Source organism: Carettochelys insculpta, chromosome 2 (assembly GCF_033958435.1).
Source record: "Carettochelys insculpta isolate YL-2023 chromosome 2, ASM3395843v1, whole genome shotgun sequence".
Lineage (NCBI taxonomy): Eukaryota > Metazoa > Chordata > Testudines > Carettochelyidae > Carettochelys > Carettochelys insculpta.
In genome coordinates this window covers 202,738,890-202,765,638 of record NC_134138.1, presented here as the reverse complement: position 1 = coordinate 202,765,638, position 26,749 = coordinate 202,738,890, and the positions used below count along the sequence as shown (strand labels likewise).

Sequence of the window (26,749 nt, the reverse complement as noted above, 5' to 3'; positions counted from 1 at the left end):
CATTTTTGATGAAAAAGCATGAAAAATTTCAACCAACTATTACAAGATCACTTCTTTTAAAGGTTTTAACATCTTTATTGGAAATAGAATTTTTCCAAAACCACATTTTCACTAATATTTTGATCACTTATTTTCTTTGAGTGCTTCAAAATGAGAGACATGAGATGTGTGTAAAAGATTGCCTTAACACAAAGAGAAATTATTCCTTTCAAAGGGCTCATCCTGAGTAAGAAAACCATTATATTTTGTAGGGTGCATAAATATTTATACATATGAGTTTGAGCTGTAGTACTTATCAGTTTACAATTCCACTGTTCAGATGGTGCTTTATAATAGTCATGTAAAAACACAACCAATAATAAATTAACATTACATTGAAAGAAAGTTTAACCATCACCCTGAAATTATTTCCTTTCACGGGTCTGTCACAAAACATTTCAAATTCTTTTTATTGTACCTCTCACTGCAAATTTCTTTGTTTTGTTTTTCAGTGTAATTTCTGCTCAATTACTGTGCATTTACAAAATTAGTGTAATAGCACCTAACTGTATATCTGAAGCAAAGACACATAATTGTGTAGGGCTAGATTCAATTTAAAGAAAGAAAAACCCTTCAATGATTTCTCATGAATGGCACAATGCATTTGTCCAAAACGGTTGTGTTGATTGCATCCAACCTACAATTTGTATGGGCAATTATGACATAATGAAAATATACAGTTGCATTATTTCAGCATGCAATAACAACATTTGGCATTTACCTTGCTGCATATGGTGCCAATGTTTTCAAAGTACTTTACCAACATCAACCAACTCATCTGCAGGCAACTGGACATCTGGAGATGGGTTATTTTCTGTGCAGGTCACTCACTCTGCATCTCACAAAAATGATCAGACCCCAGTGTCATGTTGAGTTGATGGGGGGGCAGGAACTGGGGATAAAGAGCTGTATAGGTTTTGTGACTGTGGGAAAGAGGAAGGAGCCTGGTGTAAAGGGTTGGGCGGAGGCATGAGAGTACATAGAAACTAGGGGAAGATTTTTGTCTGCAGTAAATCCCACTCCACCACGAAACATCCCTTCTCATGCTGATGTTGCTAGGTCCAGCCCCCACACCTCTCAGTCCAGGAAGCAGCAGGAAGTAGTGCATGTTTAAAGAAGAAACTGGGAGGTTGGGGGCTTCCTGACTTTTCCTTAATTAGTATGTGCAGAGTTGTCTAGCCAAGCGATAGCTTTTCCACTAGCACAATGCAGTTACTGCTGAACCTAGCCAGCAGGCATTCCCTGGGTGCCATCATCAGTACCGCATGACAGCTGCACAAAGGCTCCAGTGATACCGGTTGGTTGCACAAAGACTTTGCCCAGCCTGGAGCCTCTTCAGCAAGGATCACTGGTCATGTGACAAGTCAAAACAGGGCAGGCAGAGGATGAAAGACTGGCTGGGGATTACAATAGATACCCATTCCTCTCCTCAGTGTGTTTCTGCCTGAGCATCCTGGAATGGCAGATGAGACCGTAAGAGGTAACATCATGTTTTCTCCTGAAGTTTCATGCATACAGGATCAGACATTAAAACAATCTTATACAGGAATTCTTGTTAGCAAGATCTCTACAGTCAAAAATTATTTCTCCTATTTTCACTGTAACTGAATTATGTGCATGAAATTGGAGATAGAGACAGAAGCAATATGCGTAAATTGCTGGGATGACTTAGTGGGGATTGATCCTGCTTGAAGCAGGGGGCTGGACTAGATGACCTCCTGAGGTCCCTTCCAGCCCTATGATTCTGTGATCATAGCAAGGCTATCATGCAGCAGCAGAGCTGGGCTGCCATATACCTTCTTCAATAACCTGACAGTGGCAACCTCTCATCTAACATGAGGTGCAATATTGCTCAGAACTGGAAGCCATGAGAGTTGAGTCAGACACAGGGTGCTGGAGATGATGCGCATGGTGGCATATAACTGCAGATCAACCAGTTTGGTATGTGATGATGAACTCCATACTGGTGCTCAGTACTCTGTCACCGAGTATGAGGTGGGAAGCACTGACAAGTTTGGGGCCTGAGCATTTGCAAAATGTATATTAAAACATCAGCAGATTTAGAGGCCAGAGTCTGATACCCACTGTCTCATACATGACACCATGAGCAGTCCTTCTGAAGTAAGGATGGACTATGGTGGTACCTAGTATGAGGAATGCCATTATAATCTCCACTTTTTTAGGATTAGAATAAGTTAATCTTCTTCACTTTATGGGGGATATTCACTCTTTGCTCACACAATTCTATCCAGAAGTATACTACAGCACTGACAAATGAAAGAAGCTTATTTGTCCTACAAAAATCCAAAATTTGGGCTATGATATTCAGTGCCCAGTCCAGCAAGCCCTCCAACCACAAGTTTTCTTCTGAAGTTTCATGCATACAGGATCAGAGATTAAAACAATCCTATACAGGAATTCGTGTTAGCAAGATCTCTACAGTCAAAGGTTATTTCTCCTATTTGCACTGTAACTGAATTATGTGCATGAAATTGCACATAGAGACAGAAGCAATATGCCTAAATTCTAGGGGTATAATTGTGCTCAACTTTACTGCAATATGCATACACAGAGGTGAGGGCACTATCTGGCTAATTGTACCCTCACAATGCAAGTATTTCCTTTACCACAGATAACACCACAATACCAAATCCACATATGTGAATCATAAATGCACACATCTAAAACCATTCTGGATAATGAGACACCAGTAATTATTAGAAAGGAAACCAAAGACTGTGAATCAAATCCTGCCTTGAGATATATCTGTGCACTGTTAGATCTGACTCCATGCTCGGAATGATAGTAATTTCCTGATCAGAAGACAATTTGAGTGGGCAATTCATTTTCACCTGGGTTATTTCAGAAAACAAACTTCCATTTGCTGCAAAGACAATTAACTTGTGCATTCGACAGCTGAACTGAGAAGATGAGTAAATGCAACACTTCTTTATGCCAGGTGTTTACCAAAAATAGTATAGGTGGTATTTTTCTGTCAGAGCTTATTAATAACTCCTAGCCTGCAACAGGAGTAGAGTGTGCCTGATATTCTCAAATCCATGCTGCTTCTTCCATCTGGCATGTTCACCATTTGCAATTCTTTAAAGACGACATTTTTATTCCTGGTATTAAGATTTACAAATGACAAACACGGCCTGCCTTTTTAAAAGTATCATTTACTTTACTTTTTATTCAAATCAACTAAAAATAAACATTTTTGCATTTATTAGGTCTAAATAAGCTACTATAAGAAAATGTTATTACCATCCTGAAGCAGGACCTTCTTATTACATACCTTAGGTGTCACAATGAACCAACAGCAACAGAGAAAATACAGAGTTCAAATAAGTTAATTTCATCATACTGTAAGATTAACCCTCACCCTTCAAGAAAGCAAATAGAGTGCAAGTCCAAGTAATATTTTGTGCAAAAAATTCAAAAAAAGTTCAGTTTGACTTCTGTTTAAAAATACAGCTACTACAATGACAGAATTATAAAAATGGTATTTCAGACAGACCAACCTGAGTGTACTGTGACTGTCTCAAGTCACTGGAAATAAAGGAAAGCATGAATTTGTTTTATAGGTACATAATTTCATTGACACTAGTAGTAAATACAGAGGACCAAAATCCTCAGCTGGTGTAAGCTGGGATAGCTTTATTCAACTGAGCTATGTAGGGTTTAATCAGATGAGAATCTGAGCCGGAATCAAAAATCTGACACTTTTCTTTCTCTAGAGCGTCTGTCTGTCTATGAGAGCAATGGGGCCCTGAACTGCCATGTGCTTAACTTCAAGGAGACACTTAATTCCTTTGCTGAATCACAGTTTTAAATTATGTTGTTATCCAGAAATCTCAGGTAGTGTTTGATGTGAATCAATAAGTACTACAGGGCAAAAATAAAGGATTAAATTATGCCAGTGATTTTTATTAAGAATGCCCCAGTAATATCAATGGCTATGGCCATGCTACCCTCCCTTTCGGAAGGGGCATGTTAATGAGGAAATTTGGAAAATGCTAATGAATGACATGCTAATGACATGAATATGCAGCATCTCATTAGCATAATGATGCCCATGCGAAATTCAAAAGTGCTGCTTTTGGAATGCACGCCACCTGTGAAGCTGGGGGCCTTTCAAAAGGACCCCCAACTTTGAAGGCCCCTTCTTTCTCTTTGGTTTTAGGAAGAAGTGGCTTTCGAAGTCAAGGGGGCCTTTCAAAGGCCCCCGGCTAGACGGGCAGTGTGAGTTCTGAAAGCGGCATTTTTGAATCGCATGCAGCTGTCATTATGCTAATAAGGTGCTACGTATTCATGTCAAAACCTCATTACTATCTTCCAAACGCCCTCAATAACATGCCCCTTCCGAAAGGGATGGGTAGTGTGCCACAGCCAATGGTGTATTATGGTTCAAAAGTATCCATTCCCAGTATACTCTGCAGAGGTTTATCAAGCTGTCCATATACGGCTCTGACAGAGTGACTGATACTGACTTAAACTTTCCACACTGATGGCGTGGAGATTGAAAATGGGAATGTTGTACAATACTGGATACTACCACAACATATGAAATGAAAACATCAAGCACTACATTTAAAGACTGCTTTCAGCAACACAGAGACATTAGAACAAAAAAGTTAATATTGGTCAGTGCTTCCTCAAAGACACATCATGAAACAGAATAAAACAACAAAGTACGTTCGTGAAACAAGTTAGAAGTGAAAAATATGGCCATTTCCTTAAGCTTACTGCTAGAGCTCCCACAGAAAGATGCATTCATGATTTCTATTTTTTATTATTTTTTCAATCATTTTATAGATAGAAGAAAATTAAACTAGCTCGCTCACAAAATTATTTTTCTAAATAGACTAATTTTGAGTAACTATAAAGGTTAGAAGTTAATTTTGGTATTTCAATTATTTTTGAACAATATTCATATGCTACAGTCACAAACAAATTTTAACTTACACAGCAGCTTAAGGTTTAATGCCAAAAAAGAATTACACATTAATCACACAAGATCTAGTGTTTTTCAAATCTGTAGGAAAATCCTAAGGGACTCTGATAAATACAATGCTTTGTTACATTAGTTCTTAATAAATAGCTACCCTGCATAAAAATCACACCCCTTTATGCTACATATATTTTTCCAACTTTTTGGTAAAATGTTAATGTGCATCTAAAGTTGCTAAAGAAATGTTTACACTTGAAAAAGAAAGGAAATATGGACAGTAGATCAGAAACTGTACATATCTACCATTGACAAAAAGTTTAAAAATTATATCACCACCACTTCAACATTCTCACCTCTGCTAAAAATCATGATAGGTTTATGGATGGGCGAATGCTGAATGGGCCCATTTTGTGCTGGGCAATTTACTGGTTTTAGGGGTTTTCATTAAGAGTGACACAGGACCCCTAACATCAGGCCTTACTACTTCAGTCACCAGCTGAGCCTTTATCCTTAAATGCATATCAGGATAAAATATTAATGGATTGGAGATGTGCTTTGATTTTAATACTCACTGAGCTAAATCATGGCTGACATAAGCAGGCATGACTGCACTGAAGTTAGCGATGTCATACCCACTTATGTCAATGGTCAGTCTGGCCTACTGTACCCTTCGGCACCTACCAGATACCTGCCGCATTAGCCTATAGGAGGTCAATATCAGAAGCATCACCAGAAGGTTATGCTCCTAAAAATGGAAGTGGTGGTGTTTCTTACATGCTGATATAACCAGTGGCACCAGGATGAGCACTGTAAGCTCAGATGCTCAAGTTGAGAGGTACTCTACTTGCAAAATCCTTAATACCGCTGCTCATCGAGCTTTCCACTACGGGTTACAAAACAGAATACCGGTATGCTACAAGCATTACTGATCTGTAAACATTTTGCATAGAAGCAGCGCCTGGTGCCATTGAGCTATGGCTATAAGTCTCTGCCCAACAAGTCGATCTCATCCAGCAGGAAGTCCATATCCTCACGGCTCACCTGGGGACTGATCACTACCTGGCGAAAGAAGTTGACTTTGCCACGGTGAGGTTGGTACCCTAACATCATGCTTCCTTTCTTCATCATTCTCTCTTTAATTACAGGAGCAACCTACAGTGAGGGAAGAGAACAGATGTTTAAAGGTGTAATCTTTAATCACATTTAGCACCAGGACAGGAGTTCTCAGCTTGGAAGTGTCATGGCCATTGCGTATCACTAAATGAGAGGGAGGATCCCCAGTATGGAAAATATTGTCCAGATAGGAACAGACTGAACCACTGTGTTAGGACAAGGTCTTACCATCCTATGCTTATGTGAACTGGCCCACTGATTTCAATGGTACAACCCACATAAGAACTCTTTGCTTGGATAAAGATGACCGTACTGAGTAACCAAAGGTCCCTCTAGCCCAGTATCCTCTCTTTCCTTCCTGGCCAGTGCTAGTTATGTCAGAGTGAATGAACAGAACAGGTAATCATCAAGTGATCCATTCAGTGTTGCCCATTCTCAGCTTCTAGCAAACAGAGGTGAGGGACTAAGAGCCACTGATGGACCTGTCCTCCATAAATCTGAAAAACAATTTACATTTTCAAAGGTCTGTGCAAACACTGACTGATTTTTAGATTTCTGGTTTGTGACCTTAGTACATGAATGATGGTTACCAAAACAAAATGCCTTACTTAAGCACTGCATTATCAATCAGCAGTAAGAAATGTTGCAAGGAATAATACATCAAAATCAAACATTGCACCTATCTTTCTCTGGCTATTGCTTTTTCTAATTGTGTTTTATTATAAATTGAAATAAATTTTGACAGATAACGCAAGCCACCTACACGTTAGTTAATGTGCAGAGCAACCGCTTTAGAAATCCCCTCCCCACCAATCCATTCCACTTGGAACTTCATCACTTAAACAAATCAAACCTGCTTGGGCGAGACCCTGGTCTTTACTACCACCAGATCCTGATGGTTGTGGAGTAACTCCGAATTTAACTGAGTCTGGTTTCAGCCCATGTCTGCTTCGTCTTAAATCATAGCAATAACAACCTCAGGACACAGTTTCCAGGGGACCTTTATGATGAGCCAGGTGGTGGTGTTTTTTTGGTTCCCCTGGGAGCTGGTCATTAATCCCTCAGCATCTGCCTTGGCTTTCAGTCTCTAGGGCCAGTCTATGCCTTTAGGTTTAGGCATGAGCACGGAATGGTATATGAGCTACAGCAGCCCCATTGTGCTCTGTGCTAGAAGAGCATGAGGCACCAGGAGAAACAAAATCTCTAAAAAATCCATTAGTCTCTGAGATGCTACACAACACCTTGTTATTTTTACAGAAACAGTCTAATACACCTATCCCTCTAAGGAGGGAATAAGTAACTTCAGCCTTCAAAAGATCACATTTGATCTCCCACACATGCCTAGTCCATGATTAGTGAAACAGAGCTAAGATTCTTCCTCCTCCTCAACCATTCACTAGGAGGAGTATCTTGACAGCAGGCACTACACTGTGCGTGTGAGCCCTGCACTGCTGAATAAGAGGCAGCTAAATGCAGCATCCGGGTTGAAATCCTGGTTCCACTGAAGTCAATGGCCATTCTCTTGTTGACTTAAATGGGGCTTGGATTTGACCCTTAGTCTTTATTGTTTACTTTAGTCCCCAGAGTTGCCACACTGAATAGCATGTTAACCTACAAATAACACCACTGCACAGTAAACATGAATAAAAGATTCATTGAATAAGATCCACATGCCCAAATCCTGCAAGACGCTGAACACTCTGGTTCTGAACCTGAAAAACATTTAACTATGGCTTATCTTTAGGCAGGTGAATAGTGCCACTGCATCCAATGAGCTTACATTCTGTGCTGGCCTAAGACCACAGCACTCAGCTCCGAGCATGACCAAGCCCCTTATGAACATGACTAAGTGTCATATTAGTGGTTGTAGTTTACTTACTATTTTCTAAATTAGGCTACAACTTCCCAACAGTCCCTTCGTGTACACTGTTGGGTAACATTTTGTATGTGAGCTGAACAAATAGAGCTATGACCCAGCTTCAGTTCCTGCAGTAATTTATTTCAACTCTAAAAGCCAGTGGCAGAAAATGCTGCTGGAGCCACAAAAGAAAAATGATGGTGCCAACCTTTATTTAATAGCATTACTTCTACAAGGTACATATGCAGACACCTTTCACGAGGTAAGTCTCAGGCAATTTGTTTTGATGTAAACATCTCACAATTAGTCAATGTATTTTACAAGATACTGTTCTAGCCCCTCCACGTTAGTTAAGCTGTGGAGCCTTGCAATGTTCTTGGCTTGAAATCATTTTTGGATTCACAGAAGGAATATTCTTAGCTCCAGCTTAGATTCTCTCTGCCCACTCTTCGTTGTCTTTGTATGGAGTTTACTTTTTTTTAAAAAAAAAAAAAAATCTAAGATTGGTAGAGTTACAATTTTAATTAAAATCCACAACTCAAGTATGAATTAAGCACAGGAGTACAATGATTATCGGTGCAGAAAGCAATGTATTCCCAGAAACCTGCCTTTTGCCTAATAAAATAACAAAAAAGAAAGAGGCTAGAAGTGAAACCAGCATTAGTAAAGATCTGGGGGACAGAGGACAACCACCACAACAAATCTAACAATGAGAATTTGAAAATTCAATACGTCAAACATTTTAGGGTCAGATTGTGACCCCCTTGCTAATGCTGAGCAGAACCTTACAGTCATACAACCACAGAATACTAGAACTGGAAGGGACCTCAACAGGTCATGAAGTCCAGTCCTCTGCCCTCAAGGCAGGACCAAGCACCTTCTATATCATCCTGTAACATAAGAACTAGGGGTCACCAAATGAAATTAATAGATAGCAGGTTTAAAACTAACAAAGAAAGTTTTTTCTTCACACAGCAGGCCTATGGGACTCCCTGCCGGAGGAGGCTGTGAAGACCAAGACTGACAGGGTTCAAAAAAGAAGTGGATAAATGCATGGAGGTGAGGTCCATCAAAGGCTATTAAGCCAGGGTGGGTAGGAATGGTGTCCTTAACCACTGTTTGTCAGAGGATGGAAATGGATAACAGTAGACAGATCACTTGATAATTTCTGTTTACTCCCTCAGTGGCATCAGCCACTGTCAGAGGACTTTAGCATTAAGGTTTAAGTTGTCTGCATTTAGAATCCAGATTGTGGCTGACCCTTACACACATTTGTGAGGATGGGGTTAGAAGGAGCATCCTGCCCTACACAGCCAGCAAGACAGCTCCCTCTATGCACCCCACAGGGGACAGAGCAGTGAGGGAAGTGGGCTGGGCCTAGAAGTACAGTGCTGCCTGCATACTCCTCATGTGGCTCCTGGGTGCAAAGTTCGACCAGAAATCCCACAGCTTCTATAAATAACCCTTAGTTTACAGAATTTCACAAAGCCCCAGTGTTCTCCAGTACTAAAGTTAATATTAGTACTTTGGTTGAATAATATTTTACCACTCTCAGATAAACCAGATCATTCCTGATTACCTACAAGACCATTCACTAGTGAATGACTGCCCCCACAGTGCATTTTAAAGCACCGCCTTCTGTTCAGGCATGTACCCTACCAGCTCTCAGCCTGAGCTCAGCTGTCATTCTTTACGTCTCTTGTCTCAGGGTTCTCTCAGTAACTGCCACTCCTGGGCAAGGTCACCATTCTCTGTGGGAGTTGTCTCACCCCTATTTCTACCACCAGTTCCTGGCACTGCTCTCCAGGTCCAGATACAGGGCACTGCCAGAGTTTACATGTCTAGAGACACTACCAGGGCTGCAGGGTCTGTCTACCTAAACTAAAGGTGGTAGAGGGAAGGGAAGCCTAACTTTATGTACTTAGACAGCTTTCCCACCTTGCTTCCTGGCCAGCTTTTCCTTTTTAAGCTCCCCTTGTCCAAGCAACATACGCTCTGAAGGCACACCTCACTGGTACCATCCGAGTGCCAGGACGCTCATGAGCCTTGCTGCCAACGGGGTGGGGACATGTCCCATCACAGTACACTGTGAAGCCACCTTCTACTTATAAAGCACAGCTGCTGCTCGTCGAGCACTGGTTCTGGATGTCCTATTGGCAGGAAATGACAGGGCTGTTGTAACAATTCTACCAAAGATCCTTTCCAAAGAGGTTAAAAAGAGAGCAGAATTAAGTTGGAAGATGAAGATTTGAGGGATTTAAGAAGCCTAAATTCTCCCATGCTGACTCTTTCCTAAGACGACAAATTTCAAGGGACCATTTGAGAAGGAAGGCAATTTTACATGCCACAAGGGCTACAACAAAGCCAAGGAAATCTACTGCTTCTGTTATGATCAAAAGTTATTCCTATTTTATGTCAACGGTAACCTACATGCACTAGATCAGATTCTGCTCCCACTGAAATCAGTGGCAACATTCCCCATTTACTTCAAAGGGAACAAGATCTGGCTATCTTGAAGTGAAATCTATATAAATTCAAGATCCCACAAAAGAACCACTTTCTGGAAGGCAGAAGGATACTGGCAGATTGACTATTAAGGATTTAAACTGCTCAGATATAACCCTGATGAATGTTCCCAAAGCATGAGAACTGTTGTTGAATTTTGTAGCAGACATCTCCCAGGTGATAAAACTGGAGAAAGAGCACATGTTCACCATTTCCCAAACATGTAAAACCATTTTCCAATTCTTGCCTTGGCCTTCAGTTTTGCAAAATGACAAGTTTATACATGCAGCTGTCTCATTTGACCACAAAACTCCAAAGGAGGCATATTTTCATTCAGAATAAATTCATATTCTGCCCTGAGTACATGGTTACAAAAAACTGCTTGCCGTGAAAATCAGCTACACCAAATTCACAGATATTTACAACAAAATGAATAATTAACTCAACTATATAACAGACATGCACTTATTTTGTTGAAACAAGGTCCAAGACAGGAAGGATGGACTGAGATTTAATTCCATGTTCTGCCACAAATCTCCATATCACTTTGGGTCTACCTAGGCAGAAAAACTACAAATGGCAGTGAGTCTCAAGGCCTGTGTTATCTGAGTCCAGAATGGGGGGCTTGTGCTACAGTTGTGGAGATGCTGGGACTGAAGCTAGACTTTCAGAGCCTGGGTTCCTGCATGATTTGCAATGTCTACAAGGCTATTTTTAGCACAAACCCAAGTCTGTTACCCTGTGGGAGAATGTCTCAGAGCCCAGGTTATCTTTTGCTGTACAGATATAACCTCTGTCTTCCTGTGGGGCTCAGTTCTATCAGTAATGTGGAAACAACTGTATTTTCTCTGCCATCGCCCTCAGCATCATACAGTCTGTAAGATTTCTCGTTACATGTTCATACAGCACCTTACACGGCATGGCCCCAATATCACATGCTCTCTCTGGATGCTACTAGAACATAAACAACCTCATTTACCAAAAGATCTTGAAAACAGTTGCCACATCACATCTGCCCGTTATTTCTTATTCTAAATTCAGATGATGACTATGCACTCAAAGAAATTGATGAGCACGGTATACCAGCAAGTAAACAACTTTGGTTATTTATAATCACTACACTAACTACTTACTATAAATACTGTGAAACAATGTCTCTTTCAACACATTCTAAACCTAAGAAAGCATAGTTCTCCATTATTTAATAACCTGTTGTCATTGTGTTGCAAAATTGGTTGCAGACTTTAAGTGAAAGCTTTTTCTTTTTGGTGATAATTAAAAACAAACCCAGGTCATTTGTCAGCTGTCACCCCAATTGGGACAATCTAAATACCAAATGTTTGCACTCCCAATCACAACTTTGTTCCTGTAGCCAAGGCAGCCTGTAAAAACCCAAACATGTTTTTCTTTTGTCTCGAATTTGTTCTGAGCCCACAGCCCTAACCCACTAATAAATTATTACAAAATATGACTGCACCAGTGTTTCCCTCATGTCATACCATACCATAAACAAAGAAATAAATACATTTGTTAAAGAAACAGCAAACTACTTCTACAGCGCCACTAGAGAATCAAAGTAAGAAAGAGACGTTTCTGTATTTTTTGCCTGCTACTGATGTTCTCTGTGCATTTTGGGAAGTCGTGGTGCTACGCCTTCCATACAGTGACGTGTGTGTGCACCTCTCAATTGTTACTTTGTGCGAAAAGGAATATTAATTCATTATACATATTTCTTGACCAATAAATTATGGCAGGTTGGCCAAGCTTTATCTTTCATCAAACAATGGTTTCAGCCACTCATTTATGCAATGATCATAGCTGTCTAAAGCATCACCTTTCCATTGTGTCCCTACCCAATACTGCATTTGACTTATCCTTGATTACAACACAATATTTACATAGCTTCCGCTCCCCACAACCCCATTACAAAGGTGAAATCTATCATTTACTGTGAAGGGATTACTTTCAATTTACATTTTCAGTTGAATGTATTTAAATTTATGGTACTCATTTTTTCAGCTAAATCTATTTAAATTGATGGTCCTCATTTTTATAAAGGGTGAGGCAGGAGAGACTGTAACTGAATCAGCACTTACAGATATGTACATAGTTTTCATTACAGCTAAAATACACATTGGTGAGCAATATACTTTCCCATGTGACACTCCCACATCCATGTTTGTCATCACTTATGTGCACTCTTCTCCATTGTAGAGTAATTTGCATGACTCCCTTATTGTCTTCTTACACATTCCTGGTCCTTTGTGTTGCTTCATTAGCCTCTCTTTAACAAACCATGTGGAAAGTCTGGGCACTGAATGAAACCCAGGAGGTTAGCAATGCCACTAATGTATAAGTCAGGGGCAAAAACATTCTGATTTGTTTAACCGGTAGCCAGACAGTTGTGTGCTATGGCTTTTATAAATAATCAGTTTAAAAGCTTTCATAGCATACACTAAATTCTTCTATAAAGCATTGTGTTAAACTAGCATTTACAATTAGATTTCACTAGCTTTCAATACTGGCAAAAGAAGGTTCTTTCATGGAGTAATGAAACAACAGCTTGTCATCTTGAAAGAAACAGGTATCGAGAAGAAACTCTCTCTCAGTTTGTGTGCAAAGGGATGAGCTTCCATTTTCCTTGTCCATGGGGAAAAGGCAATCACAATGCAGTGCATGTGGTGGGCATATATTACAACAAACAACTCACATTATTTGGTGACCTAAGTTCCAAAACCCAAACACACTTCTCCCAGACAAAAATAAATGTCTCTTCAGAAATATGAAATGGTTCCCAACTCTTATTCCATTTTCACAAGCCAGCTTCTAGCATAAGGTCCATGTGTAGCAACACTCTGTATTTGCATCACACTAAAGATCAGAGAGTAGTAATGAGGCTTTGTTCATCTTTTTCAAATGGATCTAAAAGCAAAATGAACATTAAAAGAAAACCAGGTTCTTTGTATCATTTCTATCTTGTAAAGGAGAATAATGACCTTCAAGGAGGTTGCTGGCAGTTTCCCTTCAGAGAAAATGTGCACTGCTACCATAGCAAAACTGTCAGATCTGATCACCCTCTTTAACAAAAAGACATTATTATCTGCTCACAAAACCAAAAACTAATACTTGTCCTGGTCTTTACCCCTCACCTTATAATGCTTTTAGCATCCTCAAACTCACGTTTCAAGCCCTGATCCTGACATGAAATGGATATTACCAGACCACTTCTTCTTCAGGCAATTCCACTGAAGTCAGAAGGGCTCCGAGAAAGCAGAAGGGTCTGCCCATATGTATCTAACTGTAGAATTGAGACTGGAGTAAGGTCACACCCTTCTCCTAATCTCCTGTGTAGATTCCACTACCAGTGCTGTGTTGTCTGTCACATTTTTCTTTGTGACTGAAATGAGTAACTTTACAAAGTCTGTACGCTTTAAAATGATGCATGAACAAGGGCTTGAAAAAAAACCCATAGATGCATGAGATGTCACAGGTAAGCTAGCGCAGGCATGGGGACGGGGTGAAGTGGAGGAGGATTAGGAATTTGCATCTTCAGCCTTTCACAAACTGAAGTAAGCAAAAGATAAAAACAAGACCTTCCGAAAATTCTGGACAACAGTGTTAATCATGGACGGCTAGCCTGCAACCAGCCTTCAGACAGCTAAGCGGTGGGTGCGGGAGAGGGAAGAAGGAGCATTCCATGTTACTTCCTATATATCCCATGTAAGGCCTTGGACAAAAACTGCAACCCTTTCCTTCCAGGGACTTTTATCAAGATGCTATTCACACCCTGAAAGCAGTGAGCATGTATGGAAATGGGCAGGAAGTAGACCTAGTTGTCCAAGCAAGGAGTGAGGGAGAAGTGAACAGCATTCCATATGTAGTACCCAGAGAAACTGAGATCTCATCTGGGGTGAGTGAAGTCTCTGCTCTACAGCCTCCGCTGGCAGCCTGCTGGCCCTTACCTCGTGTGGTAGAGTGCAGGGCTTTAGACCCTGTGCTTGCAGGTTCTATCCCAGGTGCTGGCAACCAAGGTCTGTTGGCATTACACATAATGGGGCCTAGCAATTTGCACTGGGAAGAGGGAGGAGAGTGGAATGGGGAAACTCTAGAAACCCTTCTGCTTCTCCAGAGCCAAATCTGTGAACTAGGTTTTTACTAGACGCAGCAGCTGAATGCTACAATCTACACCACTGTCTATGTAACTGAAAGGTATCACCAGAAAAATAACCCGCAAGCAGTCAAAAGTTTCAGGTGAAAAACAATAGTTCTAACAAATGCTGTATGCTGTTCACACCAAAAACTGTGCGCTGACCACTAATAACCTATGCTACATTTTGTAGAGATTTCTGGAAATGGATAAATCAACAGAAACATAATAAAGCTAACAACATTCTAGATCACACTGCAGGATTTCCTGTGACCAGCAGGCAACCAACCTATGGCAACTACAGAGGGCACATGTAGCCCTGGTGCAATATCACCTTTACTTGAATTACATGAAGAATAAATTCGGCCCTATGACTTTAATTGCCTTCACATTCTTGCAACCCCCCTGCTAAATCTTTACTCCTGGGTGCCAATGGAACTACTTGTGGGAGTTAAGGCTACCTCACAGAAGGGTTTGCAGGACTGGCCTTAAGGGCATCTTGCTCATTTCCTGTAGCAGAGGAAGAAAATGGCCACCAGATGGGTTTCTGAATAACTGTTATTACTGTCAAACAATTTTATGAAATGCAGTTCTGTTCTTCTCATTAAATACATTAGAACTGGTCATATAATGTCTTTAATACTTTACTATAAATAGGTGTAGTCACAATTTTAGTTTTGTAGAGCACTGTTATAGGAATATTTTAATTAAGCAAGCAAGAGCTTCAAGTGTTCATATTTCTAGTACCCCATATAAGCAAATAAATATTAATGAATATTTTCAAAATGTACAGCTAAAGCTCACTGTGTATCACTTCAGTCTGGAGACTGGATTGCAAGAATCTCCTTTTCCTTACATGTCTCCCAAGTTTGAAGGCCCAAAGGAATTCTGAAACCTGCTCTAGTATCTGCTGCATTAACAGAGCCAAAATGTACATGAAACGTTCATTTAAAAATGTATCCAGCAAATCACCATCTTTTGAAGAGATGGGTGAAGTTTGGTGGATGGAAGAGAACAAACTTGTCTGAGATTTTCTGTATTATAATTGCAACTGCAGGGCAGAGGTCTCAAACTCGTGATCTACCAGCCATCTGCAGGCTGAAGTCTATTAGCAATATGGCCCAGGAATCCTAGCAGCATGGCAGCGGGGAAGCATGTCTGTACCCATGCCCCTTTCAGCCATCTCCGTCCCTGCTCACCCACAAGGGATGTGGCCTAGGGAGCTACCAGGGGGCCTGGCATGGGGGGAGGCCGCTGTGGTCAATCCCCTTCTCCTACTTCCAGATGCCACAGGGAAATGGAACGCACTGGGTGAGTGCACTTGCTCTACTTCCCCACGTGTCCCACCACTCCAGGGAGTGCAGGGGAAGCGGGAGCAACCACTTCTGCCACTCCTTGCTACGCACACCCCCGCCCGTACCTCCAAGGCCATGTCCCTCAGGGGTCAGGGGGTTGTGGGAAGAAGCAGGGCTTGGGGGATGAGGACAGACATGTCCCCCATGCTGTCAGAACTCCTGGGATGGATTCCAAATATGCCTCAGCCCACAGAAGGCCCATGCACCATGAGTTTGAGACCCCTGCTCTAGGGCTAAGTGCTCTTCCTACCAGGTACAAAGGAGAGAAGTTAGTTTGGATCACACCCAATTTATAAAGAATTTTTCCCCTCTCACAATTTCTACCTAGGCAGAAGTGTTGCTAAAGCTGTCAAAGCTCTACAAAGAGACAAGCTGCCTTTCCAGTCATCAGCATGGATCCTCGCAGATCCCACAGCACCGTGGGGAGAGTCCTGAAATTGGAAAGAAAGCCATGCTGGGTTGGGTACTGGCGGTCAGCTGTGATAGAAAGATGCTCTGTCAAGGGAAGGCCAGGTTTATTGGCATACGATGAGGGAGGGAGGGAGAAAATGGGAGGGACTCTGAGGGCAGGTCTGCACTACAGGGACACAATGAGCTAAGCTATGCAATTTATACTAATAGAGCAGCTAAAATCAGCGTAGCATACATCTACTAACCACACTGCACTGGGTTGACAGAAGAAACACCCTTACTCATCTAACTCTGGTGAAGTATTGGAGTCAACGCAAGAATGAGCAGCAGTTGGTTTCGCAAGTCTTCACTAGACCTGATAAATCTACCCCGGTGGATTGATCGCTGTACCATCAATCCATGGCATAGTAGCTATGCTGAAAGGACAGTAACACAGCCAGATTTCTACCACGTCACAGGAGGGTTGGAAACACAGGTGTTTACAAATGCTGGAGTGGATCAGTAGCACTGTGGAGCTGCAAATCAAGCCTATTAGCAGAGCGCTGAGGTTCAGGGATTCAGAAGCCAAGTCAGACGTGAGAAGACAGGAGGAGATGGGAAGGTTCTTTAGTTAGCCTGGAAAACCCAGGGTGGAACAATCTGTGCTGGCCTTATGGAGTAGGAGTAGGTGAGAACTCAAGCAGGAAAAGCTTTGGGAATAGCATTCTTGACCATTTTCACCTGCAGATTGGTATCACTTGTGCTCAAATTTTGCTGTTGTGCTTGATCATTACTCTGCTTGGGAGATGTAGAGGTGTTATTTCATTCTTTCCCAATAGCCCCACCCAGTGCTTTCAGTCCAGATTCAGCGAGGTAGAAAATACCTGACAATGTTGTCTGTCTTTTTTCCAATTGGCAATGCCACAAGGCCAGCTTATAATGAAAGGGATCTTCCCTTGGCGAATTTAATCAGGACCTGAACCCTTCAGCAAATTGGGAATTGCCATTAACCGTAAAAATTGCCAATATCTAGAAAAAGTCTTAGCTCTACTACCAATGTCTTTGGCAATTAAATCACCAATGCAGCAATTTCCAGATTTCCATACAAGCAATTCTGTCTGGCTTTAGACCCTGATGCACGTGTCCAAATGCTGACAAATAAATCACAGAGAAAAAAGGTAAAATCATTTCAAACTCTTGCTTTTGGTGAGTTTCTGCACTGAAGTTACAAGACTGAAGTTTCTGCACTGAAGTTGTATTTTTCCTGAATACAGTGATAAAAGCATGACCTGATAGAAACACCATGCATTATTCTGTATGGGTAACCGACCTTGTTAGCCAGCTTTTGAATTCTAAAAAAAACTACCTATATTAATTTAAAAAAAAGTGTGCGAGTAGAACAGCCTGAATAATCTGATGATCTTTCAAAGTAGTTATAACCTAGTTTAGAGATGTTAACTTTGACAGTCTGCTACACTTCCCTTCCTTTATTGAAAAGGTCTGTACTACTTAATAATAATAAAAAAAAATAATCCTCCTATAGTGTTTTTGAGCCAATCTATTTATCAGTGACTTAGGGTGAGATATTTATAGTTAACCGCCATTGGTCTAATTATGCTTCCATTGAAGCAATGGTAGATTAATCTCTGATTTATGGGAACAGAATTAGATCAACACACCACATTTGAAAATCCCACATAATGTTACTATATTGTATAGACTGGATTAAATATTCTGCAGAAAGGATATAATTCTCTAGTGGTTCCGATGTATTTTAGAATTCCTATTGACTATAACCATATACAATACTATAAGGCATTTGCTTATTTAGATCTCTTTATAGACTGATAGGACTACCTACTGTATGTTCATGGGAGAGAAACTAATTTCATTTCAATCCCATTGAGAAATTACTTGCATTTAAAACAGGGATCTATACTATACTAAAATCCAGAATTCTAGAAGACTTCACATTCAGTCAACAATTAATAGCTGGATGGCTTTGGAAAACGTTACAGATATTATCATCAGTATGCACACAAGGTATATCTTCATGCAGGGGGCAGGTAACACAAAAGCATGAGACAAATATGCAGATGCAAATATGGTGCCCTTTTCTCCAGCATCATTGGAAATGATTTTTTTTTTAATATTTCTGCAATTCTTTATGCAAGCAAACCTAATGGGAATTTTGCCCAAGGAAAGGATGTCGGATTAGACCCCAATCTTTTCTGTAATTGGAGTGGAACGGGGCTTCCCACGGATACACTATATCCAAGAAAAAGGGCCATTGAACTCCACACCTTCTGATGCTGGTGACAGGGATAGAAGTGCTACTGGGTGCATGAAATGAAACCCAAACTCAGGATGTATTGACTTCAGAGCAAAAGTTTAATATTTATTCGAATCAATCTTGAAATTTGGCTCTAAGAGATGTTAATCCACGTATTATCAAATCCACTCTGTTAATACTAATTACATTCAGAGTACTCATGAGTACTGTACCAGTGTTCTTTAGTATTGCATAGGCTTCTGACAATCTAATTGCTAGGAAATGGAAATACTAAGTTTTGCTACTGTAAGTTTGTTTTAATATATTTTGTTTATCATTGGGTCCTCTGAGTAGTTTCCCCCATCATGCTACTGCAGATGATCCTTCCATTCTAATCTCAGCAGCAGCACAGCCATGGATTTACATCATTCCAAACTCTCTCTAATTTGACTGAATTCTTAAAACTCTTGGACCAAGATTACGCTACTTTTTAGTCACTAATGAGAAGCAGAGGGAGGTGCAGTACATCCCTAGCAGAGGTGAAAATTGAGTACAAGGACCATATAATGGTGTCTTTCATTTGTAGATCCCAAAGGACTTTACAAATGTGCTTCTTAATTCCCATTTTATGCAGATGGGGAAGTTAAAGAACATATAGAATGGGTCTACACCTGTCATGGTTCAATCTTCCAGAGTGCCATTTTGCACATGCACTAAACGGTGCATTCTGGGGTCAATGTCGGCATCCTGCAGTGAGGACAGGGATGAATATCAACAGCTGCAAAATCAATTTTTGGTACGCAATTGGCATACCTTAAACTGCGTAGCAGTCATCGATATTCAAGGCAAGTGTAGACCCAGAGGTGAAGTTGCTCAGTCATACAATTCAGGGTCTGAGCTAGAAACAGAATTTAAGCTGCCCACATGCCAAGCCAATTCTTTATCTTTTGGGCCAAACTGACTTGTAGCAGCGTATTCCTATTAATATGCGCACTGCACTAGATCTTCAAAGACTCGTCAACCAGGGGTGTACAAAGACTCGAGATGGGAGAAGTCAGCTTCACAGAGCCAGACATTACATGCTCCTGAACTGAAAGTAAGATAAGGACATTCCACATGGCTGTGAAGCTGTTGACCATACTAGCCTCCCATTTGCAGACTATGCAATACACTGCATGAGCCAAAGTCACTAATCCATTGAACCACTGGCAGCAGGTGTGAGGAGCAGACTGATTGCGGGACCTTGGCGTTTTGTGGAAGGACAGCCGATATGTGCAGTGAACGGATGCTTCCATGCCTTTCCTTTAGTGTTTTAGCCAATAAGTTATTTCCTGGCCCTTTTTCATTGCAGTTTTTCAAACTGATGCTTCGGAGAATTTTATATAAACATGTACTTTGCCTTTGACTATGTCAGGAAAGCATCTAGACCCTACATACTACTACACAATTGTGCTTTTTAAACTCAATAGGCCTAAAAGCAAAACAAGTCCAGAACACGGCCACACAATAAGCTTTCGAAAATGTGCTCTGTAAATCAGGCTCTCTGTACGTCACTCATGTCAGAGGTCATCAATTTAAAATAAAGTGAATCAACACCCACTTTACAGGTTAACTTGACACTGAAGGCCTTCTCTTAGCAGGAAGAACAGCTCAGGGGAACATATAGCAACCCAGGCCCACTTCCCTTTCCATTTGCACAGCCAAATTTGCATAATTTGGCTCTTACAAATGGCTCACCTACATCTGCCAAGCTGGCCACCTGCAAATACCAAATGTACTTATACACATAGACAATTTGAATGTATATACGTTCTACTGTAATGTCAGCATGCAATTATGCAGACTTATATTTGTAAATGTGACCTTTGATGGGTTCCCAAGTTAAAAAAATTCAGCTATTATATGGTATAACCTTTCCACATCCAAAGTACTATGGGACAATTATATAACCACTCTGCATGTACAAGGGCTATGGAATAAAGGTTCTCTATTAACATTCTACAAACTCTAAACTGTTATTTTAATTATAACCAGACCAAATTCAAAAACTAGTGTATTAATCATATAATGTGCCGAACAGCTGGAATTTGCTTGGCCCTGTATTTCCTGTACCTTGAGCTCTACAGCAATTTTTTAAAAATTCAAATCCAAATTTCCCTTTATTTATTTTCAAATTCTACATTTGTACTTTACCTCCATTACATCACCCAGCTAATTCACGTATGTCACTGATTTCCTGTACAAACCTTGTCTTAATTGCCAGCCTCTCCATAACTAACAGGGATTCTGACCTAGTTTAGTTTGAAGATGTTAAACTGCCATCCTTCCAGTAAGTTTCTATACTAGATTTTCAGCATGGCTTTGTGCTCTCCTGATCCCTGGCAAAGCACATAACCTAATTCAGAGCAGCCTGATAACTGCTCAAAGTTATATAAAATGATCCAAAACACCTGCCCCAATAACTGCCATGAAAATGGCCAAACAATAACCATGCTAAAATAGCTCAGTGAAACTCAGAACTGGAAGGAACCGCAAAGGGTGATCAAGTCCAGTCCTCTGAGCTCAAGGCAAGACAAAGCATTATCTCGATCATCCTTAACAGGTGTCCCTCTAACCTGCTCTTAGATTCCACACCCTCCCCAGGCAATTTATTCCAGTGCTTAACTTCCCAGAGGCTATGTCTATACTGCAGCATAGATGCAAGCCAGCACTTCAAAGTTTAACACTTCGAAGTTGTCGTGCGGGGGGGGGAGGCTTAATGAAGTGCTGCATATGCACCACAGCACTTCATTAATAAACTCCCAACACCCTACTTACCATGCTCTCTTCGAAGTAGGGAGCTAGTGTAGACAAGCCCATAGAAGAACATAATTTGTTGGGTAAAAGTCAACATGGTTTCTGTAAAGGGAAATCATGTCTTATTAATCTATTACAATTCTTTGAAAGGGTTAACAAACATGCAGACAAGGGGGACCCAGAAGATATATTATACTTAGAATTCCAGAAAGCCTTTGACAAAGTCGCCCACCAAAGGGTCTTGTGTAAATTAGGCTGTCCTGGGATAAGAGTGAAGATCCTTTCATGGATTGAGAACTGGTTAAAAGACAGGAAACAAAGGCTAGGAATAAATGGTAAATTTTCTGAATGGAAAAGGGTAATGAGTGGTGTTCCCCAAGGGTCAGTCCTAGGACCAATCCTATTCAACTTACTCATAAATGATCTAGAGAAAGGGGTAAGTAGTGAGGTGATCAATTTTGCAGACAATACTAAACTGTTCAAAATAGTCAGGATGAAAGCAAACTGTAAAGAACTTCAAAAAGATCTCACCAAATTGAGTGATTGGGCAACAAACAGCAAATGAAATTTAATGTGGATAAGTATAAAGTAATGCACATTGGAAAAAATAACCTCAAGTATACATACAATATGATGGGGGCTAATTTAGCTACAACTAATCAAGAAAGAGATCTTGGGGTTATGGTGGATAGTTCTCTGAAAACATCCATGCAGTGTGCAGCAGCAGTCAAAAAAGCAAATAGGATGTTAGGAATTATTTAAAAAGGGATAGAAAATAACACAAAGAGTATCTTATTGCCCCTATATAAACTATGGTATTGCCCACATCTTGAATACTGCGTACAGATGTGGTCTCCACACCTCATAAAAAGATACTTTGGCATTAGAAAAGGTTCAGGAAAGGGCAACTAAAATGATTAGGGATTTGGAACGGGTCCCATATGAAGCAAGGTTAAAGAGGTTGGGACTTTTCAATTTAGAAAAGAAGAGACTGAGGGGACACATGATAGCAGTATATTAAATCGTGAACGGTGTAGAGAAGGTGAATGAAGAAAGTTATTTACTTGTCCCCGTTAATATAAGAACTAGAGTACATCAAATGAAATTAATGGGTAGCAGGTTTAAAACTAATAAAAAAAAAGTTCTTTTTCACTAAGTTCACAGTCAACCTGTGGAACTCCTTGCCAGAGGAGGCTGTAAAGGCTAGAACTATAACAGAGCTCAAAAAAGAGCTAGATAAATTCATAGAGGTTAGGACCATTAAAGGCTATTAACCAGGGGGTAGGAATGGTGTCCCTGGCCTCTGTTTGTCAAAGGCTGGAGATGGATGGCAGGAGACAAGTTGTTTGATCATTGTCTTCAGTCCATCCCCTCTGAGGCACCTGGCACTGGTCATTGTCGGCAGGCAGGCTACTGGGCTAGATGGACCTTTGGTGTGACCCAGTAATCACCATTCTTATGTTCTAAACTCTAAATCTAAAGTTATGTTCCAGCTTTCTCCAAAAGGAAAATCTTTGGCTGATTCTCTGTGATAGGATATATTTCCAGAAATATAAAAGTGCATCTTACATTCTTTCCCTTAGAAACTGATAATGCTCTCACAATGAGACTTAATACAGGGATAATGTTCTATAATTTCAGCTCTGACCAGATAACATATTTCTCACCACATTATTTTGAGTCTCATCAAAATCCACTTCCAAACTCTCTGAACAGAATTTCACATTTCCTCTTATTACTCAGCACTTCCACATTTTACCACATGAAAGTAGATTTCTTTGGTCAAAGACTTGGGTTTCAGGCTTTTGCAATTAAATGGGAATTGGTATATTTGAATTTCTTGATAGCAGAAAAGATCCTAATCTGATGCCCATCTAAGTCCTGAGACATTTAATGGAGATCTGGTAATAAGAGTGGCAGAAGCATTGGGTTTCATCACATAACTTGATAATTGCAGCAACAACAGAGTGGCACCTTCCACAATCTTTGCTCTTAGTTTACTCTCTGAAAGGGTCTGGAAAAAGGATTAATCTTTCTGGGATACAGAAAAGTAGTTTAAAAGATTGGCACAGAAAACAGTCAATATTTCATATTTTCATTTTCAGCTGGGCTGATGGTGACCTACAGAAACAGAGAATACAATTTGGATTGCTTTTGATCTCCATCTAGTGACTGAATTAAGGAATTGCATGAATGTAAGTAGTGACTGCCTGATTTGGAATTAAGCATCATTACAATTCACTTTTCTTTATGCCATTTTAAATCAACCCCCAACAAAAAGTTGAGTCAGCCTGAAAGGGCAGGGATTTCCAAATGCCCATGCTATTGCCAGACATTCTGTAATGAGCTTATTTTCTAACTATGCCTTTTCTGGCAATCTCTTTGTTACATTTGTTGCTCATTATACCATGATCACTCAAATTCTACTGGAAATATGTATTACTTTGAATTCTGTCAAAGAGAAAAATCTCATTCTTTTGGGAATTTTTAGGATCAAAAATGTGTTTCACAACTGCTCGGTCAGTAACATAACAAACCTGATAAAAGGACCTCTGAGCAAGTTCACTGTGACATTCCCTGGCAGTGTTAGGCTTCACAGTGAGACATCGAGTTAGGCAAGCTTAGCTAACCCTTTCCAACCAGGCTGAGTTTGTAGCTAAAGTCATCTAGGGCTTTGGTCAATGGTACTTCCCCACAGAAAACATGTTACTAGGGACTCCTTAAATCAAACTACTGATACTCAATGACAAAATCACTACCTAAGAGCTCCTTTGATCATATGGGTTTCCAAAGAGGGTTCACACAGCAGGCACTGAACTCTCCAAAGTCCTGTCTTGGGATGTACTGGCTCAACACAAAACTGGGGTAATATTCTTTTGGGACACAGCTTCTTCTGCTTGTCCCAAGTCTCTGTATAAAGCACCAAGCCTACCTACTTGATTATGGTACTATATACCAATGTTAAATAACAATAGCAGTCCAAAAGTAGGGTCAGCAATCAAGAAGAGATATCCCAAGAAATTGCAGAACACTGCTGAAAAGGCTTTAGCCCTTGCATGGGCCAAGAATGGCTAGAAGGAGAATACAGATACCTTCACACACAAAAATTAGCTTCCAGAACTACTAATCCACAAAAACAGCAAGTCAGGGAGCAGGGAAGTACTCCCTATCAGATGATACATCACTTCAATTTCCCCTGCCCACAAAGGGCACCATGACAAAACAACATCTATAGTGTCCATGCAGAACCTAAAAAATTTGGATCCACATTTATGACAATCAACTTGTATCCAAGCCACAGTCTGTACCACATTTTATATGTACCCATATCTGCACCTGGATTGGAGCCAGCTGTCTGTCTCACTGTTAGAAGCTTCCATGGATACAAAAATTTGTATCTGTATCCAGCTGCAATCCTCAAAGCTGTTAAACCATCCAAATGTAGCTACATTCATGGACACAGATATCTCCCGATGTAAAGCAGAAATTTGCAGATTTTCATGGCTCTAAACATCCACCAAGACTGAAAGCCGTATAAGGGACTTTTCTGCGCATCCTTTAAAGTCTTTGCAAAAGCTGAGCAGTTGCTTCCTTGGATGACTGACAGTTCAAATTCCTACTGTTAAAGGTATACACTAGCTTCTCAAATCTTAATAGATTCAGGCTGCTCAATGAATACACATGCCAACAGAACACAGGATTGTATATATTTATAAACATACTTTCACATTTAATTGAACAACATCCTCTGACTGGTAGCTGTATTCAAAGTAAATATATGCTTTCTCCCCTAAATCTTGTAATATATAATCTTATACAAAATATTATAAAAAGAAGGCAGCAGCTATTGCTTCTCAGAAGGTAGAAGACAATTCACATGTACGGTAGGACTCCCCTTAACAACAGCTTGTCTCAGTAAACACAGCACTCTCTGGACACATCTATGACAATTATGTTCATGGTAATTTTAAAGAGCTTTTTTTTTCCTTTTTAAAAGTAGATTTTACATGGTTTCACCCAGCAGACATTAAGAGTGTGTATACTAATTAGCACCTCAAGCCTATTCCTGTTGTTTTGGTGCCCCCCAATGGTCTTACTAGTTCACTACCAACTATGGCTTCAGATATTTTGGTAAGTATAATTTTTCAGGATTCATCCCAAAATCCATGTATAACTAGGTTCAGCTACAGTAGTACTGTTTATATACCAGGATGTCTGCCTTCTGAAAACCAGTCTAGCTGTTAAGATTTAGCATAGATTTCAAGACACCTTGTATGCTCAAGCACTAAAGCTGTGAAAAGTCCTTTATCCAACTTTTAATTGGCATGCAACATGAATTGCAACTGAGACAATGCTCGCTGGGAATCTGAAGCAAAGGATATGGAAATTTCCATAAGGTTTTCTTTAAAAATGTCAAGGTTAGTGTTTGTGACAGGGCATTTCATATTCTTTATGAATATGATATAGCTAGAATATGCTTTATGCAAGATACTGCATGTAAGATATCACAGGAATCTACTATGATTATCCCATTGTATGCATGTATCATTCCTGTACTTCAAATTAAAATATGAAGTATAGACCTGTGTTACTAATGTAGTCATGCTAAGTGAGGGCCATTAATAATACTCAAGGAATTTAATGTCCCAATACTTAGGGCAACGATCTACAAAAAGACTTATTTTCCCTCTGAGCCTGAGAGAAGAAGCTATTGTGGTTTGTTCCAAGACATGTGAACGTGCTACCTGATGCTGGGATCCATCTTGGATGCTGTGTATTTTCAGAAGAGCAAAAGGAAAGTTTTGAGTGAACACAAAGGATTTCCACATTTTCCAAAACCTATTTAAAGGGTGGGAACTGAAGTAATCCTAGTTATCAGTTCTCCCTTGCTACCCCTCCCAAGATGGCTTCTGGAAACAATTAAGACTGAACTGGGTGAAGGAACTGGACCCAGGCTAGAAAAATGTCTAGTCTGTGAAGATGATTAGATCAACTTTTAGGGAAAGATTTTACGTATAACTAGTGTCCTTAGAATATTAAAATTAGTTTGTGTGTGCTGTTTTATTTTGCTTAATAACCTACTTTGTTCTGTCTTATCTCTTATGACTACTTAAATGCAACCTTTTACATTGAATAAAATCATTTTATTTATTAATAAACCCAGTGTAAATAATTGTTACCTGGGGGATGAGTCTGTGCATATCTCTTTACATTGAGAAAGCGGGTGAATTATAAGAGTTTATACCGTACAGACCTCTATACAGGATAAAATGTATCATTCTAGGGTTTCGGTCCCAGAGGGGCTGTGTACTTGAGTGCTGGG

The 26,749-nt window shown here is 40.2% G+C and overlaps 1 protein-coding gene across 1 annotated transcript in view; it reads right to left on the bottom strand.

The window, feature by feature from the left end:
• Positions 1-5,690: 5,690 nt before the first annotated feature.
• The window catches only part of GADL1 (glutamate decarboxylase like 1), a 76,902-nt gene continuing 55,843 nt past the window's right edge, over positions 5,691-26,749 (bottom strand). Inside the window, exon 11 of the mRNA XM_074986126.1 lies at positions 5,691-6,142. Within this exon, the coding sequence (XP_074842227.1) occupies positions 5,969-6,142 (174 nt within the window). The 3' untranslated portion in view covers positions 5,691-5,968. The remainder of the gene's footprint in view (positions 6,143-26,749) is intronic.